The sequence below is a fragment of the Oncorhynchus mykiss genome, chromosome 17, assembly GCF_013265735.2.
Source record: "Oncorhynchus mykiss isolate Arlee chromosome 17, USDA_OmykA_1.1, whole genome shotgun sequence".
In the NCBI taxonomy this organism is placed as follows: Eukaryota; Metazoa; Chordata; class Actinopteri; order Salmoniformes; family Salmonidae; genus Oncorhynchus; species Oncorhynchus mykiss.
In genome coordinates this window covers 38344679-38366283 of record NC_048581.1, presented here as the reverse complement: position 1 = coordinate 38366283, position 21605 = coordinate 38344679, and the positions used below count along the sequence as shown (strand labels likewise).

Genomic DNA, 21605 nt, shown 5'->3' with positions numbered 1-21605 from the left:
ACGTCTTCTTGGTAAGCAACTCCAGTGTAGATTTGGCCTTGCGGTTTTGGTTATTGCCATGCTGAAAGGTGAATTAATCTCCCAGTATCTAGTGGAACTGAACTGACTGAACTTGGATTTACTCTAGGATTTTGCCTATGCTTAGCTCCATTCCGTTTCTTTTTTTATCTTGAAAAACTTCCCAGTCCTTAATGATTACAAGCATACCCATAACATGATGCAGCCTCTACTATGCTTGAAAATATGAAGTGTGGTACTCAGTAATGTGTTGTATTGGATTTGCCCCAAACATAACACTTTGTATTCAGAACAGAAAGTGAATTGCTTTGCCACATTGTTTGCAGTTTCATTTTAGTGCCTTGTTGCAAACAGGAGGCATGTTTTGGTATATTTTGTATTCTGTACAGGCATCCTTTTTCACTCTGTCAATTAGGTTAGCATTGTGGAGTAACTACAATGTTGTTAATCCATCCCCAGTTCTCCCATCCCAGCAAATAAACTCTAACTGTTTTAAAGTCACCATTGGGCTCATGGTGAGAACCCTGAGTGGTTTACTTCCTCTCCGGTAACTGAGTTCATAAGGATGCCTGTATCTTTGTAGTGACTGGGTGTATTTAATAACTTCACCATGCTACAAAAGATATTCAATGTCTGCTTTTTTATTTATCTACCAATAGGTGCCCTCCTTTACAAGGCATTGGAAAACCTTCCGGGTCTTTGTGGTGGAATTGGTGTTTAAAATTCACTGCTCAACTGAGACCTTACAGATAATTGTATGTGTGGGGTGCAGAGATGAGGTAGTCATTCAAAAATCAAGTTAAACACTATTATTGCACACAGAGTGAGTCCATGCAACTTATGTGACTTGTAAAGCACATTTTTACTCCTGAACTTATTTAGGCTTGCCATAACAAAGGGGTTGAATATTTATTGATTCAATACATTTCAGCTTTCCATTTTAAATTTGTTAAAAATAAAATAAAACATAATTCCACTGACATTATGGGGTATTATGTGTAGGCCAATGACAAAACAAATCTACAATTAATTACTCTTAAATTCAGGCTGTAACACAACACAATTTGGGAAAAGTCAAGGGATGTGAATACTTTCTGAAGGCACTGTATCGGTATCCCCCCAAAAACTACAACCGGTACTGTAGCCATCATTCATAGCCACTCATTCAGCAAATAAAACATTATCCGTTTCAAAATCACCCTGGTCTTATGTAAAAAATAAAATAAAAACACATAAACATACCAAACAACTTAACTACTCATCCATTTACCAAATGATTGACGCAAAAAATTTAGAACAAAAATCAGGGCTGGCAATAAATAAATACTATAAATACAAATAAATACACATAAATCCCTAATTTGTATAAAAAAATGGCATACATGAACATTCGAGTTGACACGGAACACATTCACCAAGCAGAGTGCATCACGAGAGTTCAGAGGATTCCAGATCATATCTCATTGTCACTAAGTACAGAGTACCATTCAGATTCCATTTTTCTCAGAGAAGACAGACACACTCCAGTAAATGGGTGTCTTATCCCCAATATCTTTTGCCTATGCTCTTGCAAATAGTGACAATGAAGGAGTCATCAGATACTCATTGAGAGAAGAGTAGCAACTTACCAACAAGTTGTACAGACAGTTATAGTTGGACACAGTGCTTAGTGTATTAGGAAAGCAAAACTTAAAGGGTTGTGTTCATTAGGCACCAAACAGAAGACAACGTCCTGAAACAGAGGTGGACTACTTGGAAAATACTAAATACCAATTTTTTTACGCAAAATGTTTTTAAAAGTTTTCCGTTGCGTGCCCAAATAAACACATTGGCTGATAGACAGACTGACAAATCACTGTTGTTTTCCTATTCAACTGACGCCCTCTGCTGGTAAAAGAGCAGATCTGTCTGGTTTACATATGCACCCAAGTGCCCAAAGGCTCACATCTGCACAATTCATCTGCTTGTTTTCAATGTGAGTGACAGTGAGTCCTAAGGGCATAAGAAAGTAAATACAGAAAAGAGGTAGGACCAAAAAAAGCAAAAGAACCCAGACCAGCAACCCAATCACCTACATGCCAAAATATATATCTCACCTACTCATCAGAGCAACAGAACAGACAAAAGGTAGCACATCTTTCACCGCAGCCACTTAACCTCCATGTCTGCTCCTTCCTTCATTTCTTCAGGTTTGCTCCAGTGGGACCTTCAGAAACACCAAGGCTGGTCTATGTGGGAGCAAGGGGTTGGTTGGGCTGTTTGTTTAAGACCTCAGAAATAAGAACTCGAAGTGTGGGGTAATGTTCAGTCATGCAGCGGTCCCATCCCTGCCTGTGTGTGTGTATGAGTATGTGTCGTCCACTACTTGAGAACCAGAGTGGCCTCGCTACCGTCTTTCCTCCTCAGGTACTGGCCGTGGGTTAGGTGATGCTCTCGCTGCAGGTACACGTAGAAGTAGTCCGACACCCCCAAGATCTGAGAAGAAACAAAGCAATATTAACAGAAATCCATCTGTGAAAATTATAATTTCAATAGTTAAAAGGTACTGTACTCTAATCCAGCTGATTTCACACTGAAGATGCCTGTACCAATGCTAGCCTACCCAGCTGTGGAGCCCATTCCAGCCCACTCACCTGTGCCACGTTGAAGAGCAGTGTGATGGAATAGTAGAAGTTGGCACTACCCGCGTAGATCCAGAGGTGCCAGAGGACGGGGAACAGCGCGGAGCACGCCAACAACACAACCAGCACCAGGAAGATATTCCTCAGGACTAGAACACAAGGCAAATAAAGTCAATATAAAACTATATAATGTACAGTCATATCATTCTTAATGAGCCTAAAACCAAAGCTTTTTCTTGTAGAAGTTTCCCCCAATCTTAGTGTACAGAAATCGCCGATTGGTGTTGTGGAGTTGGGGAGACGGCATTCGTGGCAGGTGTGCCTTCTATATCTCTCTATTGCCAGGTATTTACAAGGGCAGCCATAGAGAGCGCCTCCTTTCAATCTGGGTCCATCACCCAAACAGAGTTGAGGAGTTGAGCAAGTCAACAACTCACAACTACCAGTATGAGTAATTGAATGCGATTTCCAACATCCTTTATTGCATAGAAGAGGACTTCCTCACCTCTTTGTTTGTGTGGGATTCCGGCTGCTAATGGCTAATTCAGGCAGTCATTAAAAATCCTAATTCATACATCCAACTGTTCAAGACAGGAAACATCAACTGTTCATCACGCTATGAATCTATTAAACAATCCATTCCATTTTCCAACCATCTTCATGTAAATAAAGACTCCAACTGCATCTTCTGTCTCTGCTCTCTGACCGGACGGAGCCCACTGTAGATGGGCATCACCATTCCAGTTCTACAACCTCAACACTTTACACTTAGCCAGCTAACTCGCTCTAGTAAATATTCTGCAATTAGTGCAAGCCCAATCATGACGGTGCAATGCAGTTTCACGGGTGATTACACAATGTGTTAATGTCTTTACTGTACCTCTCCCTATCAAATAAATACATGACTAATTGAAAGGACTCTGTATGAACTCCAGTTCAGAAAAAGGCAAACTTCAACCTTTAAAACATCACTGACCACTCTCTACCCTAGCTGGCTATAGTCCCAACTTCTGTTGGCTATAACTAAATAGATTATCATTAAACTGGATGACTCATTAGATTATGCTTTCTGAAATACCATCCTGGCTTTTCTTGTTATTGAGCTTTGTGTTAGATGCCTGTGGTGCATCAGAAATCAGTTTCTATTGTTGACTTTGACAAAGCTGAGTCATCCCCTCTTCCTGCTTCTCTTTGTAAAGAAACTAGCCCTTGACCTGGTCTGAAAACGAACCCTAAATCAGTAATATATGCCATTTAGCAGACGATTTCATCCCAAGCGACTTACATTGATGCCTGCATACATTTTACATATGGGTGGTCCCGGGAATCAAACCCACTATACTGGTGTTACAAGTGCCATGCTCTACCAACTGAGCTACAAAGGACCATTGTTTCTCAATCCTGGTCCTAGTGACCCAATGGTGTTGGCAATTATTTTTGTTTGCATTATCACTAACACAATTGATTCAACTCGTCATTAAGCTTTTGAATTGTGGAATTAGGTGTGTTACAGCTAAGACAAAAGTACATTCCTTTGGCTGGGACAAAACCTACTGTACTGCGGGTCACCTGCAGCAGGATTGAGGATTACTGCACTACAGTATTAGGGATGACGTTAAGGAGCACACCCTCTGACGGTTAGTTCTCCTAAAATAATTGTCTCAGTTGAGCTTTGTCCATGTCCAATGCCGTCTGTTGTGCAGCTCATAAAACATGTTTCCAAAACCTCTCACTGAGTACCCACCACCCCAGCTGTTCCATCGATTGGATTTATTTACAAGCCCTTGATTAGTTCAAAGAGGTTTGCTAGCAGTGAAATAGATAGCTAATGAAGAGAGCAGAGGTTTGGGAAACACTACCCTCACACATACAGTACAGCGGGATCTACACAATAGATGACACGGAATATTAATGTAGCGCAACTTTGTACAACTTCTGAGGGATGAAGACAGGGGCGAAGAGTATTCCAGCCTCAACAGAAATATCTTTAGGACAGAGTTCAGTAGGTGCGAAATGGAAGCGTTGAAACGAGGAGGTACTGTCTTAACTTGTCCAATAAGAAATGCTTGTGCTCGTCTTCTGTTGCAAAACAGTTTGCTACGGTGTACCCTATCGAACGCAATCCATGGCTCATGGGAAAGAACCACTCACATCTGTAGAGGTGGTTCCAGGCCGGCAGAAAAGCCATATAGAGGGCGATGTCGCCCACGGTGGGGTAGAACTTGAAGATGGAGATGATGGCGATCTGCATGAAGATCAGAAAGACTGGGTGCTCCCTGGGACAGAGGACAGCAGTGTTACTATACAGCAGCCTTTTTAAGACTAAATAATTTACAGGACTTATAGATGACACTTTTAGATGGGATACATCATATACACACGTGGTCCTGTGTGGCTACGTAGAGCATGAAAGTTGTAACACCAGAGTAGTGGGTTCAATTCCCGCAGGGGCCATTTACAACTGCGACCTGGCCAAGATAAAGCAAAGCAGTGCGACACAAACAACAGAGTTACACATTGGATTAACAAATGTACAGTCAATAACACAATAGCAAAGTCTATATACAGTGTGTGCAAATGTTGTATGATTAGGGAGGTAAGGCAATACATTCTTTTAATATTTTTTATTTATTTAACCTTTATTTAATCAGGTAGGCTAGTTGAGAACAAGTTCTCATTTACAACTGCGACCTGGCCAAGATAAAGCAAAGCAGTTTGACACAAACAACATAGTTACACATGGAATAAACAAACATACAGTCAATAGTACAGTAGAAAAAGTCTATATACAGTGTGTGCAAATGAGGTAAGATAAGGGAGGTAAGGCAATAAACAGGTCATGGTGGCAAAGTAATTACAATATACCATTTAAACACGGGAGTGAATAGATGTGCAGAAGATGAACGTGCAAGTGGAGATACTGGGGTGCAAAGGAGAAGGCTAAATAAATAAATACAGTATTAGGATGAGGTAGTTGGATGGGCTATTTACAGATAGGCTATGTACAGGTACGGATGCAGTGCTTTGTGAGCTGCTCTGACAGCTGGTGCTTAAAGCTAGTGAGGGAGATATGAGTCTCCAGCTTTAGTGATTTTTGCAGTTCGTTCCAGTCATTGGCAGCAGAGAACTGGAAGGAAAGGCGGCCAAAGGAGGAATTGGCTTTGGTGGTGACCAGTGAGATATACCTGAAGGAGCGCGTGCTATGGGTGGGTGCTGCTATGGTGACCAGTGAGCTGAGATAAGGCGGGGCTTTACCTAGCAAAGACTTATAGATGCCCTGGATGCAGTGAGTTTTTGGAGTTTGTGCTACAGGATGCAGATTTCTGTTTGAAAAAGAGAGCCTTAACTTTCCTAACTGCCTGTGTATATTGGTTCCTAACTTCCCTGAAAAGTTGCATATCACGAGGGCTATTCGATGCTAATGCAGTACGCCACAGGATGTTTTTGTGCTGGTCAAGGGCAGTCAGGTCTGGAGAGAACCAAGGGCTATATCTGTTTCTGGTTCAGTTTTTTTTGAATGGGGCATGCTTATTTAAAATGGTGAGGAAGTCACTTTTAAAGAATAACCAGGCATCCTCTACTGATGGGATGAGGTCAATATCCTTCCAGGACACCCGGGCCAGGTTGATTAGAAAGGCCTGCTCGCTGAAGGGTTTTAGGGGGCGTTTGACAGTGATGAGGGGTGGTCGTTTGACCGCAGACCCATTACTGATGCAGGCAATGACGCAGTGCTCGCTGAGATCTTGGTTGAAAACAAAAGAGGTGTATTTGGTCAGGATGATATCTATGAGGGTGCCCGTGTTAACGGATTTGGGGTTGTACCTGGTAGGTTCCTTGATAATTTGTGTGAGATTGAGGGCATCAAGCTTAGATTGAAGGATGGCTGGGGTGTTAAGCATGTCCCAGTTTAGGTCACCTAGCAGCACGAGCTCTGAAGATAGATGGTGGGGGGGCAATCAATTCACATATGGTTTCCAGTACACAGCTGGGGGCAGAGGGTGGTCTACAGTAAGCGGCAATGATGAAAGATTTGTTTCTGGAAAGGGGGATTTTTAAAAGTAGAAGCTTGAATTGTTTGGGTACAGACCTGGATAGTAAGACAGAACTCTGCAGGCTAACTCTGCCCCCTAGGTCAGAGTGGCGAAATAATTACAATTTAGCAATTAAACACTGAAGTGATAGATGTGCAGAAGATGAATGTGCAAGTAGAGATACTGGGGTGAAAAGGAGCAAAAAAACAAAAACAATATGGGGATGAGGTAATTGGGCGGTTATTTACAGATGGGCTAAGTACAGGTGCAATGATCGGTAAGCTGCTCTGACAGCTGATGCTTGAAGTTGGTGAGGGAGATATGACTCCAGCTTCAGAGATCTTTGCAATTCGTTCCAGTCATTGGCAGCAGAGTACTGGAAGGAAAGGCGGCCAAAGAGGAGTTGGCTTTGGGGGTGAAATATACTTGCTGGAGCACATTCTACAGATCGGTGCTGCTATGGTGACCAGTGAGCTGAGATAAGGCACGGCTTTACCTAGCAAATACTTATAGATGACCTGGAGCCAGTGAGTTTGGCAACGAATATCAATGTGACCAATACATTTCTTTACTTGCACAGCCAAGTCAAAAGGGTCACAAAATACGACTAAATGGTTGTCGTCTGGAACCCTGCCTTGTAGGCTTTTCACTATAGGCACTGTCCAACCTTAGAGGCCTTTTTCATTAAAGTAAAACTATCTTAGCAATCAACACTAGCCTAGCTCAAGACTCCTCTCTCGCTCTCCTCAGCAGCAGGTCGATACATGTAAGGAGTGAGAGAATGGTGCTGAAGCGCAAAATCGGGGTGAATGATAAGTAGCCGTGGACAATTTGGCCGGCTACAATTATCAGCTTTTAAATTTATTTTAATTACCTGCTAATGGAAACCTGCTAGGAGCATTGATAGCAAATATACAGTTGAAGTTGGAAGTTTACATACACTAAGTTCACAGTACCTTTAAACAGCTTGGAAAATTCCAGAAAATTATGTCATGGCTTCAAAAGCTTCTGATAGGCTAATTAACATAATTTGACTCAATTGGAGGTGTACCTGTGGATGCATTTCAAGGCCAACCTTCAAACTCAGTGCCTCTTTGCTTGACATCATGGGAAAACCAGAATAAATAAGCCAAGATTTCTGACATTTCACATTCTTAAAACAAAGTGGTGATCCTACATTTTTACTTGGATTAAATGTCAGGAATAGTGAAAAACTGAGTTTAAATGTATTTGGCTAAGGTGTATGTAAACTTCCTACCTCAACTGTAGCTGCAATCAGCAATGAACAGGGTATACATATGACCGAAAGGACAAGATGAGTTGGATAAAGTTTTTATATGATAGTGCTCGCCATCTTCCTTTATGTACAAACTGAAAGCATTACCATGTTGATATCTCAACACCACAAGGATGATGCAAGTGAAGTTTAGTCTAGTGCTGTAGGTTAGTATCTTTGAATGCAGCAGGTAATCATTCTTAAGGTAATTACTTCATGATTTAAGTTTACATACCAAATATGGGGTCAATTTAACTAATCGTTTGTGATTTGTGAAATATTTTCAGTGTTATTTTCACAATATTTCACATTGTCTGTATCATTTAAATGTAACATTTATTTGCACAAGGCATCGTCCACTTGATCATCAGATATTGCTCTAAAATCCTATGCCACTGGTGCCAATGACATCTATAGTGCAACCAACTAGTTTGGTGCAGCCATCAAGGTTACAGTGACTTTATTTTCACAGAGCTTCTAAGGACATACGCATAAGGTATACAAACCAAAGTTCATGGCCCCATATCCATCAGTCCAGTTCTTATAGCCCTGGTGTGATATGGTTCCATCTAAATGCAGCAACTAATCTCATTCTCAAATTAATTTGAGGGTAATTAATTGAGTCTTTATACCAAATCTTGAGTCAATCTGACTTACAGGCTGAGTACACCACTCGCGTCGCGTGCACGAGCGTTGCAAAATAAATTTAGACATACATGTTATTCAATTATTGCACCCACACTGCTCGCGTGCACCAACGAGCGACTGCATTGCCAAGGGCTAAAGTCAGTTCTATTTGTGACGCAGATCGCGCTGGAAGTCCTGCCTCTCCCACCTCCTCATTGGTTTATAGAAGCAGGTACCCAAGTGCCATCTCCTCATTGGTTATACCCACATGGGTGACTGAAAGACAAACAAGGTCAGTGGCGGTAATGCACCTAATTTATGAAAGTTGCCAATCGCAATGTAAAGTCAAGAGAAGAAAAAGCCTGGGAGGAGATATGACTAGAAACCATTTGGTTGACCGTTTTATGTGTAGATTAATTGGCGGAGTAGAGGACCTTGTGTATTTCAGGTAAAATAACAACTCAATGTTTATATCCCAGGACAAATTAGGTAGCAAGCTAGCTAGCTAAATTGCCATAAATGTTTAATGCTTTTCGACTTGTCTCCAAATTAATATAATTGGTCACAGTTTGTTTTGATATTTTAACCTGCGTGTCGTGATCGCGTTTGGTGTGGGGGATCAAAATACATTTATGCACGATGGTGCACGCATGCAGCCGGTTTGGGTTCCGTGTTACGGTTCATGGGAAGATTAAGTATTTTTAGCATTAGCATACAGTGTATTCAGAAAGTATTCAGACCACTTCACTTTATCCACATTTCGTTAAGTTACAGCCCTATTCTAAAATGTATCTCCAATTTTTTTAAATAAAAAAATATAAATCTACACACAATACAAAAACAGGGTCAGACATTTTTGCAAATTTATTAAAAATAAAACTGAAATATCACATTTACTTAAGTATTCAGACCCTTTACTCAGTACTTTGTTGAAGCACATTTGGAAGCGATTACAGCCTTGGAGTCTTCTTGGGTATGACGCTACAAGCTTGGCACACCTGTATTTGGGGAGTTTCTCCCATTCTTCTCTGAAGATCCCCTCAAGCTCTGTCAGGTTGGATGGAGAACATCACTGCACAGCTATTTTCAGGTCTCTCCAGATATCAAAATCGGGTTCAAGTTCGGGCTCTGGCTGGGCCACTCAAGGACATTCAGAGACATGTCCCCATGCCACTCCTGCGTCGTCTTGGCTGTGTGCTTAGGGTCGTTGTCTCCTTGAATGGTGAACCTTCGTCCCAGTCTGAAGTCCTGTGCGCTCTGGAGCAGGTTTTCATCAAGGATCTCTGTACTTTGCAGTTGTGCCAAGCTTGTAGCATCATACCCAAGAAGACTCGAGGCTGTAATCACTGCCAAAGGTGCTTCAACAAAGTATTGAGTAAAGGGTCTGAATACTTATGTAAATGTGATATTTTTTTTGCAAATTCATAAAAAATAAACTACAAACCTGTTTTTGCTTTGTCATTATGGGGTATTGTGTGTAGATTGATGAATGGACTGTATGTGCATCTATAGGTACAGTGTGGCCATATTTGAATGCATTAAAACTATTCAAGACTGATGTAATAAGTATAAAAACAAAATCTGGAGTGATTCTGAAATATAGTTCATGAGAAGATCATTGCAGATGATGTTGAGCATTAGCGTTACATAGGAAAATAATGAATTGTTAAAAAGCGACTGCCTTTAAAAAGCAATGACTACCTTTGAAAACAGCCTATGTAGTATTGATGAGTCAAACACTTATTCTAGGGAAAATAGGATACATTTAGGCCAAAGTAAATCTTGTCTAAAACGTAGTTCGGAACATCTATGCAGCACAACAAGTAACTGACACGGGGTGAACAGCTGCAGTGATCACTCTCTATCCAATAGCAGACAGCGCTCAGCAGCTCTGCCAATTTACATAAAACAACACAGTGCACATTTTGTTACTTGAGAACTCCCCCAAACACATTAGTTAGATGTAAAATTGCACAACTAAAGCATCCTCTGCAAAAACTTCAAAATTAATTACAGTTATATTAGATTCATTCTGGGGTTTTGAGGAAGTGAAATTGGCTAGTGTCTCATGGGGGACAAATATCCTTAACCAAACACAGAACCGGTCAGGAAACACACCGCCAAGACTGAAATCTAATTTTTCTAATGAGCAACAGAAAAACACAGGTGCCAATCGGCGTGTTCATTGGCTCTATAATAGTTTCCTTGTTTATTGGGATATCAATACCAAATTCAGTGTGGTTCATCTTAAAGTTTCAAGTTAATAGGATTTGGTGTAGTGGACTTAGTGGTTTAAATGGACATGTAAAATCAGACTTTTATTTGTCTCTAATTTAGCCATCTTTTGACCAATCCTTTAGCTTTTCTGAAAATAGGTTAAGACGTACTATGGGCCTACATTCCATCTGGTGTCATTAGGTTCTTTGGTTCATTTGGACCAAATCGTGGTTTTAGCCTCCTAACAAATAGGACGTTTTGAGTGAGGTGAATGTGCAGCTCGAATGATGTAACCATTACATTTTTTTACTCACACAGCCAAGTCAAAACCAATTAGCGTTGCATAGTCTAAAAAGAGAATTGTTTTTCTTTTAAGATATCAATGCCAAACTTAACATGGTTCATCAGGGTAATGTCTTTGACGAGTCAATCTGGAGTCAAACTGATTTATGGTTCATGAGGAGAATATTTATAAAGTATTTTTTGCATTAGCATTTGTGCTAACGTGCATCTATTGGTACAGTGCAAACATATTTGAAGGGTTACTGTATTTTGCCCCACAGATCTGGGCTCTTCTGAACCACAAAAATGACAACCTTAGTCTCTCCACACTGAGTTGAAGAGCTGATGAAGGGGACTCACTTTAGCTTGATGGAGAGTGGAATTGTGTAGAAGAACACGTTGATCTGAAAGACACAGATGAAGAAGAGGCGGAAGTGCTCAAACATCTCGGCAAAGAAGTACCAGAAGAGGCCTATGTTGGGGGTGAGATCTGGCATGGAGAGGCTGGGGAAGAGACACAGAGAGAAGCATTCACACAGTAGGAGGGAACGATCACACAATGCACGAAGGCCCTTTCATAATCAGTGTTGGGTTACCTAGTGTTAGTTACCTGAAAATGTAATATTACTCGTAAAATTTTACAAAAGTATTGTGCTATTTAAAATATTACTTTGTGTGGAAATAAGTTCTATTACTAGTTATTACTTTGCGTAAGTAAGGCGAGCGGTGATTGATATGCTACTAACTCAGGTTTGATCACTACTAGTTTCTCCTTTCATCTGTGGCGGTGCTGTCCTTTGCTAGTCTACAAGTGCTGCACCATCATATGGGCTGTTTAATTAGCCATTCTCAAAGTATTCAGATCCCTTGACTTTGTCTACATACATTTTTGTCCCTCCATTTACACAATACCCCATTGTACAAAGCGAAAACAGGTTTTTAGAAAATGTTGCACATGTATTAAAAATAGAATTCAGAAATACCTTATTACATAAGTATTCAGACCCTTTGCTATGATACTTTAAATTGAGCTCTGGTGCATCTTGTTTCCATTGATCATCCCTGAAATGTTTCTACAACTTGATTGGAGTCCACCTGTGGTAAATTCAATTGATTGGACATGATTTGGAAAGTCACTCGCCTGTCTATACAAGGTCCCACAGTTGACAGTGCATGTCAGAGAAAAAAACAAGCCATGAGATCAAAGGAATTGTCCGTAGAGCTCCAAGACAGGATTGTGTCAAGGGCGAAGATCTGGGGAAGGGTACCAAACAAATTCTGCAGCATTGAAGGTCCCCAGGAACAGAGAGGCCTCCATCATTCTTAAATGGAAGAAGTTTGGAAACACCGAGGCTCTTTCTAGAGCTGGGCGCCCGTCCAAACTGAGCAATCGGAGAAGGGCCTTGGTCAGGGAGGTGACCAAAAAATAGATGGTCACTCTGACAGAGCTCCAGACTTGCTCTGTGGACATGGGAGAACCTTCCAGAAGGACAACCATCTCTGCAGCACTCCACCATTCAGGCCTTTATGAAAGAGTGGCCAGACGGAAGCCACACCTCAGAAAAAGGCACATGACAGTACACTTGGAATTTGCAAAAAGGCACCTAAAAGACTCTCAGACCATGAGAAACAAGATTCTCTGATCTGATGGGAAAAAGTTTGAACACTTTGGCATGAAGTCCAAGCGTCACATCTGGAGAAATCCTTGCACAATCCCATGGTGGTGGCAGCATCATGTTGTGTGGATGTTTTTCAGCAGCAGGGACTTGGAGAGATCCTTGACAAAAACCTGCTCCAGAGCACTGGGGGCGAAGGTTCACCCTTGAAGAGGACAACGACCCTAAGCACACAGCCAAGACAATAGTGGCTTCGGGAAAAGTCTCTGAATGTCCTCGAGTGGCCCAACCAGAGCCCGAACTGGAACCCGATCGAACATCTCTGGAAAGACCTTAAAATAGCTGGGCAGCGATGCTCCCCATCCAACCTGACAGAGATTGAAAGAATCTGCAGAGAAGAATGGGAGAAAATCCTTAAATACAGGTGTGCCAAGCTTTTAGCATAATTCCCAAGAAGACTCAAGGCTGTAACTGCTGCCAAAGGAACTTCAATAAAGTACTAAGTAAAGGGTCTGAATACTTACAGTACCAATAAAAAGTTTGGAAATCTACTCATTCAAGGGTTTTTCTTTATTTTTTTTACTATTTTCTACATTGTAGAAACATAGTGAAGACATCAAAACTATGAAATAACACATATGGAATCATGTAGTAACCAAAAAAAGTGTTAAATATACTTTAAAGTATCCACCCTTCACCTGGAATGCTTTTCCAACAGTCTTGAAGGAGTTCCCACATATGCTGAGCACTTGTTCACCTCTTTTCCTTCACTCTGTGGTTCAACTCATCCCAAACCATATCAACTGGGTTGAGGTCGGATGATTGTGGAGACCAGGTCATCTGATGCAGCACTGCATAACTCTCCTTCTTGGTCAAATAGCCCTTACACGGCCTGGAGGTGTGTTGGGTCATTGTCCTGTTGAAAATCAAAATGATAGTGGGACTAAGCGAAAACCAGATGGGATGGCGTATCGCTGCAGAATTCTGTGGTAGCCATGCTGGTTAAGTGTGCCTTGAATTCTAAATCAACGACAGTGTCACCAGCAAAGCAGCCCCACACCATCACACCTCCTCCTCCATGCTTCACGGGGGGAACCACAGACAAAGAAAAGAAACAACCAAAGAAATGGCAGTTGGAACCAAAAATCTCAAATTTGAACTCACCAGACCAAAGGACAGATTTCCACCATGTTCATTGCTCGTGTTTCTTGGCCCAAGCAAGTCTCCTCTTCATATTGGTGTCCCTTAATAGTGGTTTCTTTGCAGCAATTCGACCATGAAGGCCTGCTTAAAGTAGTCTCCTCTGAACCGTTGATGTTGAGATGCGTCTATTACTTGAACTCTGAAGAACTGATTTTTGGGCCACATTCTGAGATGCAGTTAACTCTACTGAACTAATCCTCTGCAGCAGAGGTAACTCTGGGTCTTCCTTTCCTGTGGCAGTCCTCATGAGAGCCAGTTTCATCAAAGCACTTGATGGTTTTTGCAACTGCATTTGAAGAAACTTTTAAAGTCCTTAAAATGTTTCGTATTGACTGACCTTCATGTCTTAGAGTAATGATGTACTGTTGTTTTGCTTTGCTTATTTGAGCTGTTCTTGCCATACTATGGACTTGGTATTTTACCAAATAGAGATATCTTCTGTATACCAACCCTACCTTGTCACAACACAACTGATGCTCAAACGCATTAATAACGAAATCAATTCCACAAATTAACTTTTAACAAGGCACACCTGTTAATTGAAATGCATTCCAGGTGACTACCTAATGAAGTTGGTTGAGCGAATGCCAAGAGTGTGCAAAGCTGTCATCAAGGCAAATGGTGGCTACTTTGATTTGTTTAACACTTTTTTGGTTACTACATGATTCTATATGTGTTATTTCAGTTTTGATGTCTTCACTATTATTCTACAATTCATTGAGTCTTTATACCAAATCTTGAGTCAATCTGACTTATGGTTAATATTTTTAGCATTAGCATAAAGTGCATTCAGACCTTCACTTTTTCCACAATTCGTTAAGTTAGTCTTATTCTAAAATAGATTTAAAAATAAATATAACAATCTAATAAATCTACACACAATAGCCCATAATAACAAAGCAAAAACAGGTTTATACATTTTTTTGCTAATGTATAAAAATAATTTAAAAAACAGTCCCGGTCACTGAAAAACATCAGCACAGCATGATTCTGCTTTCCGTTTGGCCACTCTACCATAAAGGCCTGATTGGTGGAGTGCTGCAGAGATGGTTGTCCTTCTGGATGGTTCTTCCATCTCCCTAGAGGAACTCGTGGAGCTCTGTCAGAGTGACCATCGGGTTCTTGGTTCACCTCCTTGAGAAAGGCCCTTCTCCCTGATTTCTTAGTTTGGCCGGGCGGACTGCTCTAAGAAGGATCTTGGTTGTTCCAAACTTGATTAAGAATTAAGAATGATTAAGGCCAATGTGTTCTTGGTGACCTTCAATGCTGCAGACATTTTTTGGTACCCTTCCACAGATTTGTGCATCGACACAATCCTGTATCGGAGCTCTACGGATAATTCCTTCGACCTCACAGTTTGGTTTTTGCTCTGACATGCACTGTCAACTGTGGGACCATAATATAGACAGGTGTGTGCCTTTCCAAATCATGTCCAATCAATTTACCACTGGTGAACTACAATAAAGTCGTAGAAACATCGAGGATGATCAATTGAAACAGGATGCACCTGAGCTCAATTTTGAGTCTCATAGCAAAGGGTCTGAAAACGTATTTAAATAATTTTGTTTAATTTGCAAACATTTCTAAAAACCTGCTTTTGCTTTATCATGGGGTGTTGTGTGTAGATCGATGAGAAAAATGTACAGCACAGTTGAAAGATATGTGCCAGATGGAAATCAATAGAGAAGTCTATGGAGATAGGTGGGAAGGGCTGATAGTAGCTGAGGGGTGGGATTAAAAGCTCATGAGCTGTAATAGTTAGGACCAAAAACATATCACGTATACCAGATATGTAGGAGTACCATTTTATGTGTAATGTGTATATCAAACTGTATTTCTATAATGTAATATTGTGCATAAAATTACCATGTATGTAAAGTGTATAAATAATAAGTCACCAGAGGTGTCACCACACTAGCGCCCTATAAAAATATATTGTTGCAGAAAACGTGGACGGGATCAGATTCCAGATATTAAAAACGTGAATTCAACAATATTCACATATATTGGAACGTAGTAGGAAATTCATTCATTTCCCCAAGATTACCATAAGACATGAACAAAATCCATCAATGATTTATATTTTTCTTAAACTTTCTGTAAAGGCAACAGCACAGGAATGCCAGTCTCTATGAGCGCGTTTGTCTGGGTGTAGCCGTTAGCAATGAGGCTAATGTAATAACAGCTGTCTTCTGGTAGATGGAAAGGCTTTCCCAAAAACCTTCTCAATTAAATGTTAACTACAAAGTAGCCTATACCAACCTGGCAGAATGATATCAAGATTATTTGCATCAATCCAGTCGCCATTTGTTTTGCAAACTCTGCAATCACCGTTATTTTATCAGGGAATCACGAGAGCTACAGAAACATTGTTAAGCAAAAAACATAGTTGAATTAAAGGGCAACAAAAATGTCTTACATTTTTCCAAAACCTCATAAGTAGTGGTCTCCTGATGTGGTTTAAACATCAAATTTGGCTGTTTTATACTTTTTTTTTTTGAGAGCGAAAACCTGAAAATGGTAACCTAAAAAAACTAAACCGAGAAAATTAAATTTGGGAAAAAACTGAATCAGGCAAAAAATAAAACTTACTTTAAAAAGGACCCTACCACACAAAGTACTGTTTCGTACCCATAAAGCAAAAGCTAAGTGAAAAGTCTCTGCGCTTGTTCGACACTTAAGGCGACTGCCCACTGACTGATCTTCAAATCGCCTTGCATCATAAATAACTTCCCATTATTATTTGTAGTTTAAATTGGTCACAATTTGCCCAGAACACATCACTCATTTTATGCTCTCGAACACCCAATCCAACGGCACCTTGAAAGACACCATACCAACAACGGTCACCACTACACAACAGCTGTTACTAAATTCTCCAGCAACGTCCTATTTTAGTCAGCTTTTTGGATACGTGAGAATAGAACGTTTTGTAGTAGAATGATATTTCTCAAAATAAAGCGTGCTTTAATTGCCAGGATGTCATAATTTCAGCTTTTCATGTAGTATGAATTTGCTGCACACTTGAGGAAGTGAATCGACTTTTCAGACCTATGTTTCTCACAACAACTGAAAACCAGTGATGTAGGGTACATTTTTTTTTTTTAAGTGGATAAAACACTTATCTCCCTTTGCTCTAAGTAACGTTGATATCTAGTAAAGTTGATATCCTACCATGGCACAATTTATCATGAACTGCATGATATTTATTTTGTCATCATTTGTCACTTACCACAATTTTGTTGTATTCCTTCACTGCTATGTATAGTGCCACCGCAGTCAGAGCATCTGCCACCTGTAGGGCGGTTTGAGAAAGAGAAGAGAACCCAACTGAGTGAGTATGGATGGATGTGACCTTTGAGAATCACTCTTATTATGCTCCTCAATCAACCATCTTCTCTAGTGGACACTGGTTTCTGTGTAGCATCCATGTAAACTGTGACAGCTAATGGTCTATGAGCAAAACTAGCAGTGAAATATCACTGGACCCTCTAATTGATATAGGTATCAAACTGGGTTGTGATATTATAGACAGTGATATCACTGAATTAGTATATTAAAAGTTGCACTCACCATAAACACAATCTCTATATAATCAATAACAAAGTGAAAGAAGTATATAATGAGGGGAGTTTGAAAGAGAACAGATGACCTCATAATTATAACACTGAATGTATTAAATGTACGAAGCAGCACATTGTGATGCAATGTTACTAGTTTAAAGGAATGAGGAGGAGACTGACCTCATGGAACACATCCCCTGCATATGATGATACGCCCAGGTCCAGGAGAGCCAGGCATTCCACAACTACAAATAACAAATCATAAAGCATCAACATATGGAACCCAAAGAATCTATAGGTCATCTTGTGATAGTTGGGCTAGTTATTTTAAGTCCAAAAAACTGGTCCTGAACATTAGATAATATCATAAACACAGAGCCAAGCCACATTTAAATTGAGAGGCTATTAGAAGGCTTGACTTGCACAAGCTAATGTACTGTTTGATTAATAATTAATGAAGGGTACTAGCCAAGTACCTCAACTCCTACATGAACCTCCGACTCACTATGCAGTCTGTACTTCAAAATGTTAAATTCTTAAACCCTTAGTGTACCTATGTTTGTCCTCTGTTGCATGCCTTTGTTCACTGAAATCCATACTTTTTAATGAGTATTGTAGGCCTATGTAATCTGAGACTCAATTGGCACATGCGTATTTGCGCTGAATTGCCACCTTAGAGAAACAGAAACTAGTAAAGTGGTTGTATTAAGAAGTATGGATTTCAGCAAACAAGGAAAGGCACGCAACAGATAACAATCATAGGTACATGGTAATGGTATAAAGCACATGTTTTTTAAAGTATCAACTGCATAGCTAGAGATGGACATTGAGTTTTAGGTGAGCCAGCTCATTTGGCTCCCAAAAGGCTTCTTCTCCTTCTATGGTATATTGATGATGGCACAATTGAATGTGCATCCCCCCACCTCTTGTGCGGGATGGAAACAGGATTCCCAAAATCAGAACAATTACAAAAAATACTTCTGTTAAAAAATAAAACACATCTGATCCCTACACAGGCTCTTTATAAAAAAAAAAAAAACAGGACAGACAGACTTTCTTATTTTTCTCCATGCACCCACCAGAGCCGTGTTCTAATACCCATACTAACATACTGTATACTACATACTTAATGAGTGTATATACACACACTACATACTATTAGTTCATTTTAGTATACTGTAAACAAACGGTATCGTTTCAGTTGTGTGTACTTGAGCTTTGCCTGTCTACTGGAAGTTGATGCTGTTGCTATGCAACCTCTAGCTAGCATAACAAATAACTAGCTAAACATTTTACGATTTTGGGTGTGTTCGTAAATTCAATCTGGAGTGGCAGTGTGCGCTCTGGGCATTTGAAAATCCAGACCATTGTCAGACCATTGTCCGTTCGTAAATACAGACCGTTCAGCGTGCACACTGCTGGACAGGGTGGACGCTTTGGCTGAGTAGGGTTGATCCGAGCATTCAACTACAGTCAAGCACCCAACCTAACTGGATAATGTTGGCTAGCTACGTCTGGACACAAATGAGAGAACACCTCACTCTGAACATTTTACTCAACCCAGCAGAGCTGCTTAGGTTGTTCTCATGTTATCCTGAGCGTTGGTGACTAACTGTGCTGCTGGCAATAATTTAATTAGACTTATTTTTGCTGACACCGGCCATTTTCAACAGGTGTTGAGCGTTCGTAAATTCATCAGTTATTCTGCATGAGTTTTCTGAAATCGGAGTAAATTGCCTGAATTAACAATGTTCATTGAAACGCACAATGACAATACCACTTAGCTAAGAATGCTGTTAATAATCGTAGTTAGTTAATAAACTGCCTGGCAAGATCGATGTAGCCAACTAACAATAGGTACGTTAACTAGCTAACAAACCTGCACTTCTATAATGCTTTGCGGTTAGTAAGGATAGCGTAACTAACAAATTGTCAGCCAACATAACATGTAACGTAACTTATTTGAAAAGTCATTACATTGTTCAAAATGTTCTTAACATTTGTTATAATTAGTTAAAGCAATGAATTTGTATCCTAGTTGGACTTCCGCTGCATATTTTCCAAAAAGCACAGAAATAGTGTCCACTACAGCTATACCTCATATTTTGGTGAATTTAGTACGACATCCGTGAACTTTTGGCATACTAACTATATCCATACTATATACTCAATCACGGCACAAATAGTAAGGTTAGTATGAGTATTCGAACACAGCTCAGGAATCATCTTCAAGTATTCAACACTTCCGACATCTTCCCCTGACATCACCAAAGGCTCCTCATTCAAAATGCTTAAAAATCGACATATAAACATTAAAATTGCTAATCTCCAACGTAAAGGCCAAAAGGTAGAATGCCATTATGTCGGATCATGAAATGCGCGTTCAAATACATGTCTACCGTGGCCAAATGATTAGATGGCCTGCACTGAGAGAAAAAAATCAGCGTGGACCAGATTGACACGCTCTCCCCACTATTTATTGTTTCTGCTGTGATGATTCAACCTCTTTAGTGAATTATAGTAGTAGTATGCAAATAAAGGAGCCCAATAACTTGCTTTTTCACCGAAGCAAATCGGTTCGACGTTCACCGAAAGATCCGTTCTAACGAACGACCCATCACTAAGTTTGGAGGTTCAGTTCAAAAACAGTCAGTGTTCAATTCATTGGAGGAGTTGATTGAGTTACTTGGCTAGATGGGTACCTCCCTTTCATTAAGGTTCTCCTTTAAATGAGATTGAGGGTAAAGCCAATTGAATACGGGCTTTATTTTGTTATGTTCTGTTAATTACTGATGTCCCCTTTAAGGATGGAGCACCCTTGGTCATGCGCAGTATTGTTCTATGTTATTCTAGTACTAACTAGTTTGAGTAAATGTGAAGCTCCAGTTCAATTGCTTGTATTCCGAGTCTTTCTTATTACATAAATAAGTACTAAGTGTTAAGACACTACAATGGCGACGAGGATGATTACCTGCAGTGTGCATCACGAATACAGATGGAGTTCGTAGGAAGAGAGGAAGATTTTCACCCTGTAGCACAACAGCTAGCAAGCAGTGAAGACGAGGGGAGAGCTAACGAGAACGAGGCGGCAGATCAAAGACCCGTGGAGCCGGAGGTAAAGAGAATGGCTAGCATCGGGAAAATAGATCTGTTTGATGACACGCAAGAAAACTGGGCAACTTACATTGAACGACTGGAACAGTACTTCATTGCAAACGACATTGCTGATAACAAAAGAGTACCAGCGTTGTTGAGTTTAATTGGCCCAAAAACATACAGTTTGCTAAGAGATCTGACTGCCCCTCTGAAGCCCTCAAATAAAACATTCACAGAGATTGTGGAGATATTGCAAAATCACCTATCACCTAAACCACTCCTCATCGCGGAACTTTTTCGTTTCCACAAGAGAGATCAGAATGAGGGGGAGGGTGTTAGTACATATGTAGCAGTGTTGAAGAAACTGTCTGAACATTGCCAGTTGGGAGAGAACCTAAATGACACTTTAAGGGATAGATTTGTGTGTGGACTGAAACATGAACACATTCAAAAACGTTTGCTCACAGAATCAGAGCTCACGTTTGCAAAGGCTGTTGAAATTGCTGTGGCTATGGAAATCGCGACTAAAGATGCATTTGAGTTGCAAAGTAAAAGAAGTACTGACCTGTCACAAATTTCCCTGCACAAGTTTTCACGCAGTCGACAGCGCCCCCGTGTGGCCGAAAAATGCAACATGTGTGACAGAGATGGTCACAGAGCAGAGGACTGCCGTTTCAAAGACGAAACAAATGCAGTAGAAGGGGGCACATTCAAAGAGCATGCAAAGCAAAATTCAGTCACAACAGTAAAACTGAGAAAATTAAAGGGTTGGTGAATGCACTAGCAGAGAACAGTGGCAGTGATTCAGATGAACGATTAATTGGTACAATGGAGTTAAACACAGTGACTTCTCCCAGCAGTAGCATAATATGGGTGACACCAGATATCGAAGGCAAACCCCTCAAAATGGAGCTGGACACAGGATCTGCAGTGTCTATAATTTCCACTACTGTCTACAATGAGCACTTTAAGGCTATCAAGCTGAAGAACACAAATGTGTTGCTGAAGACATACTCAGGAGAGAGATTGAGCCCAATGGGGGCGTTGCAGGTCAG

General features: G+C 40.5%; 1 protein-coding gene across 1 annotated transcript; it reads right to left on the bottom strand.

Annotated features, from left to right (window-relative positions):
* Window positions 1-921: 921 nt before the first annotated feature.
* Window positions 922-20676, bottom strand: LOC110493179 (phosphatidylinositol glycan anchor biosynthesis class U protein-like). Its single transcript, XM_036948392.1, has 5 exons — window positions 20639-20676; window positions 11433-11576; window positions 4791-4915; window positions 2652-2788; window positions 922-2493 (listed from the first exon to the last, which is right to left on the bottom strand). Exons 1-5 carry the CDS (start codon window positions 20674-20676, stop codon window positions 2380-2382), a joined length of 558 nt encoding a protein of 185 aa, XP_036804287.1. The 3' UTR covers window positions 922-2379.
* Window positions 20677-21605: the final 929 nt, after the last annotated feature.

Coding starts and splice junctions, on each gene's coding strand:
- LOC110493179 (XM_036948392.1), bottom strand. CDS start 20,676: ATGTCGTTTGCAATGAAGTACTGTTCCAGTCGTTCAAT. Junction 11,577..20,638: donor TACTGTTCCAGTCGTTCAAT/GTAAGTTGCCCA, acceptor TCTCTTCCCCAG/CCTCTCCATGCCAGATCTCA. Junction 2,494..2,651: donor TGCTCTTCAACGTGGCACAG/GTGAGTGGGCTG, acceptor GTTTCTTCTCAG/ATCTTGGGGGTGTCGGACTA.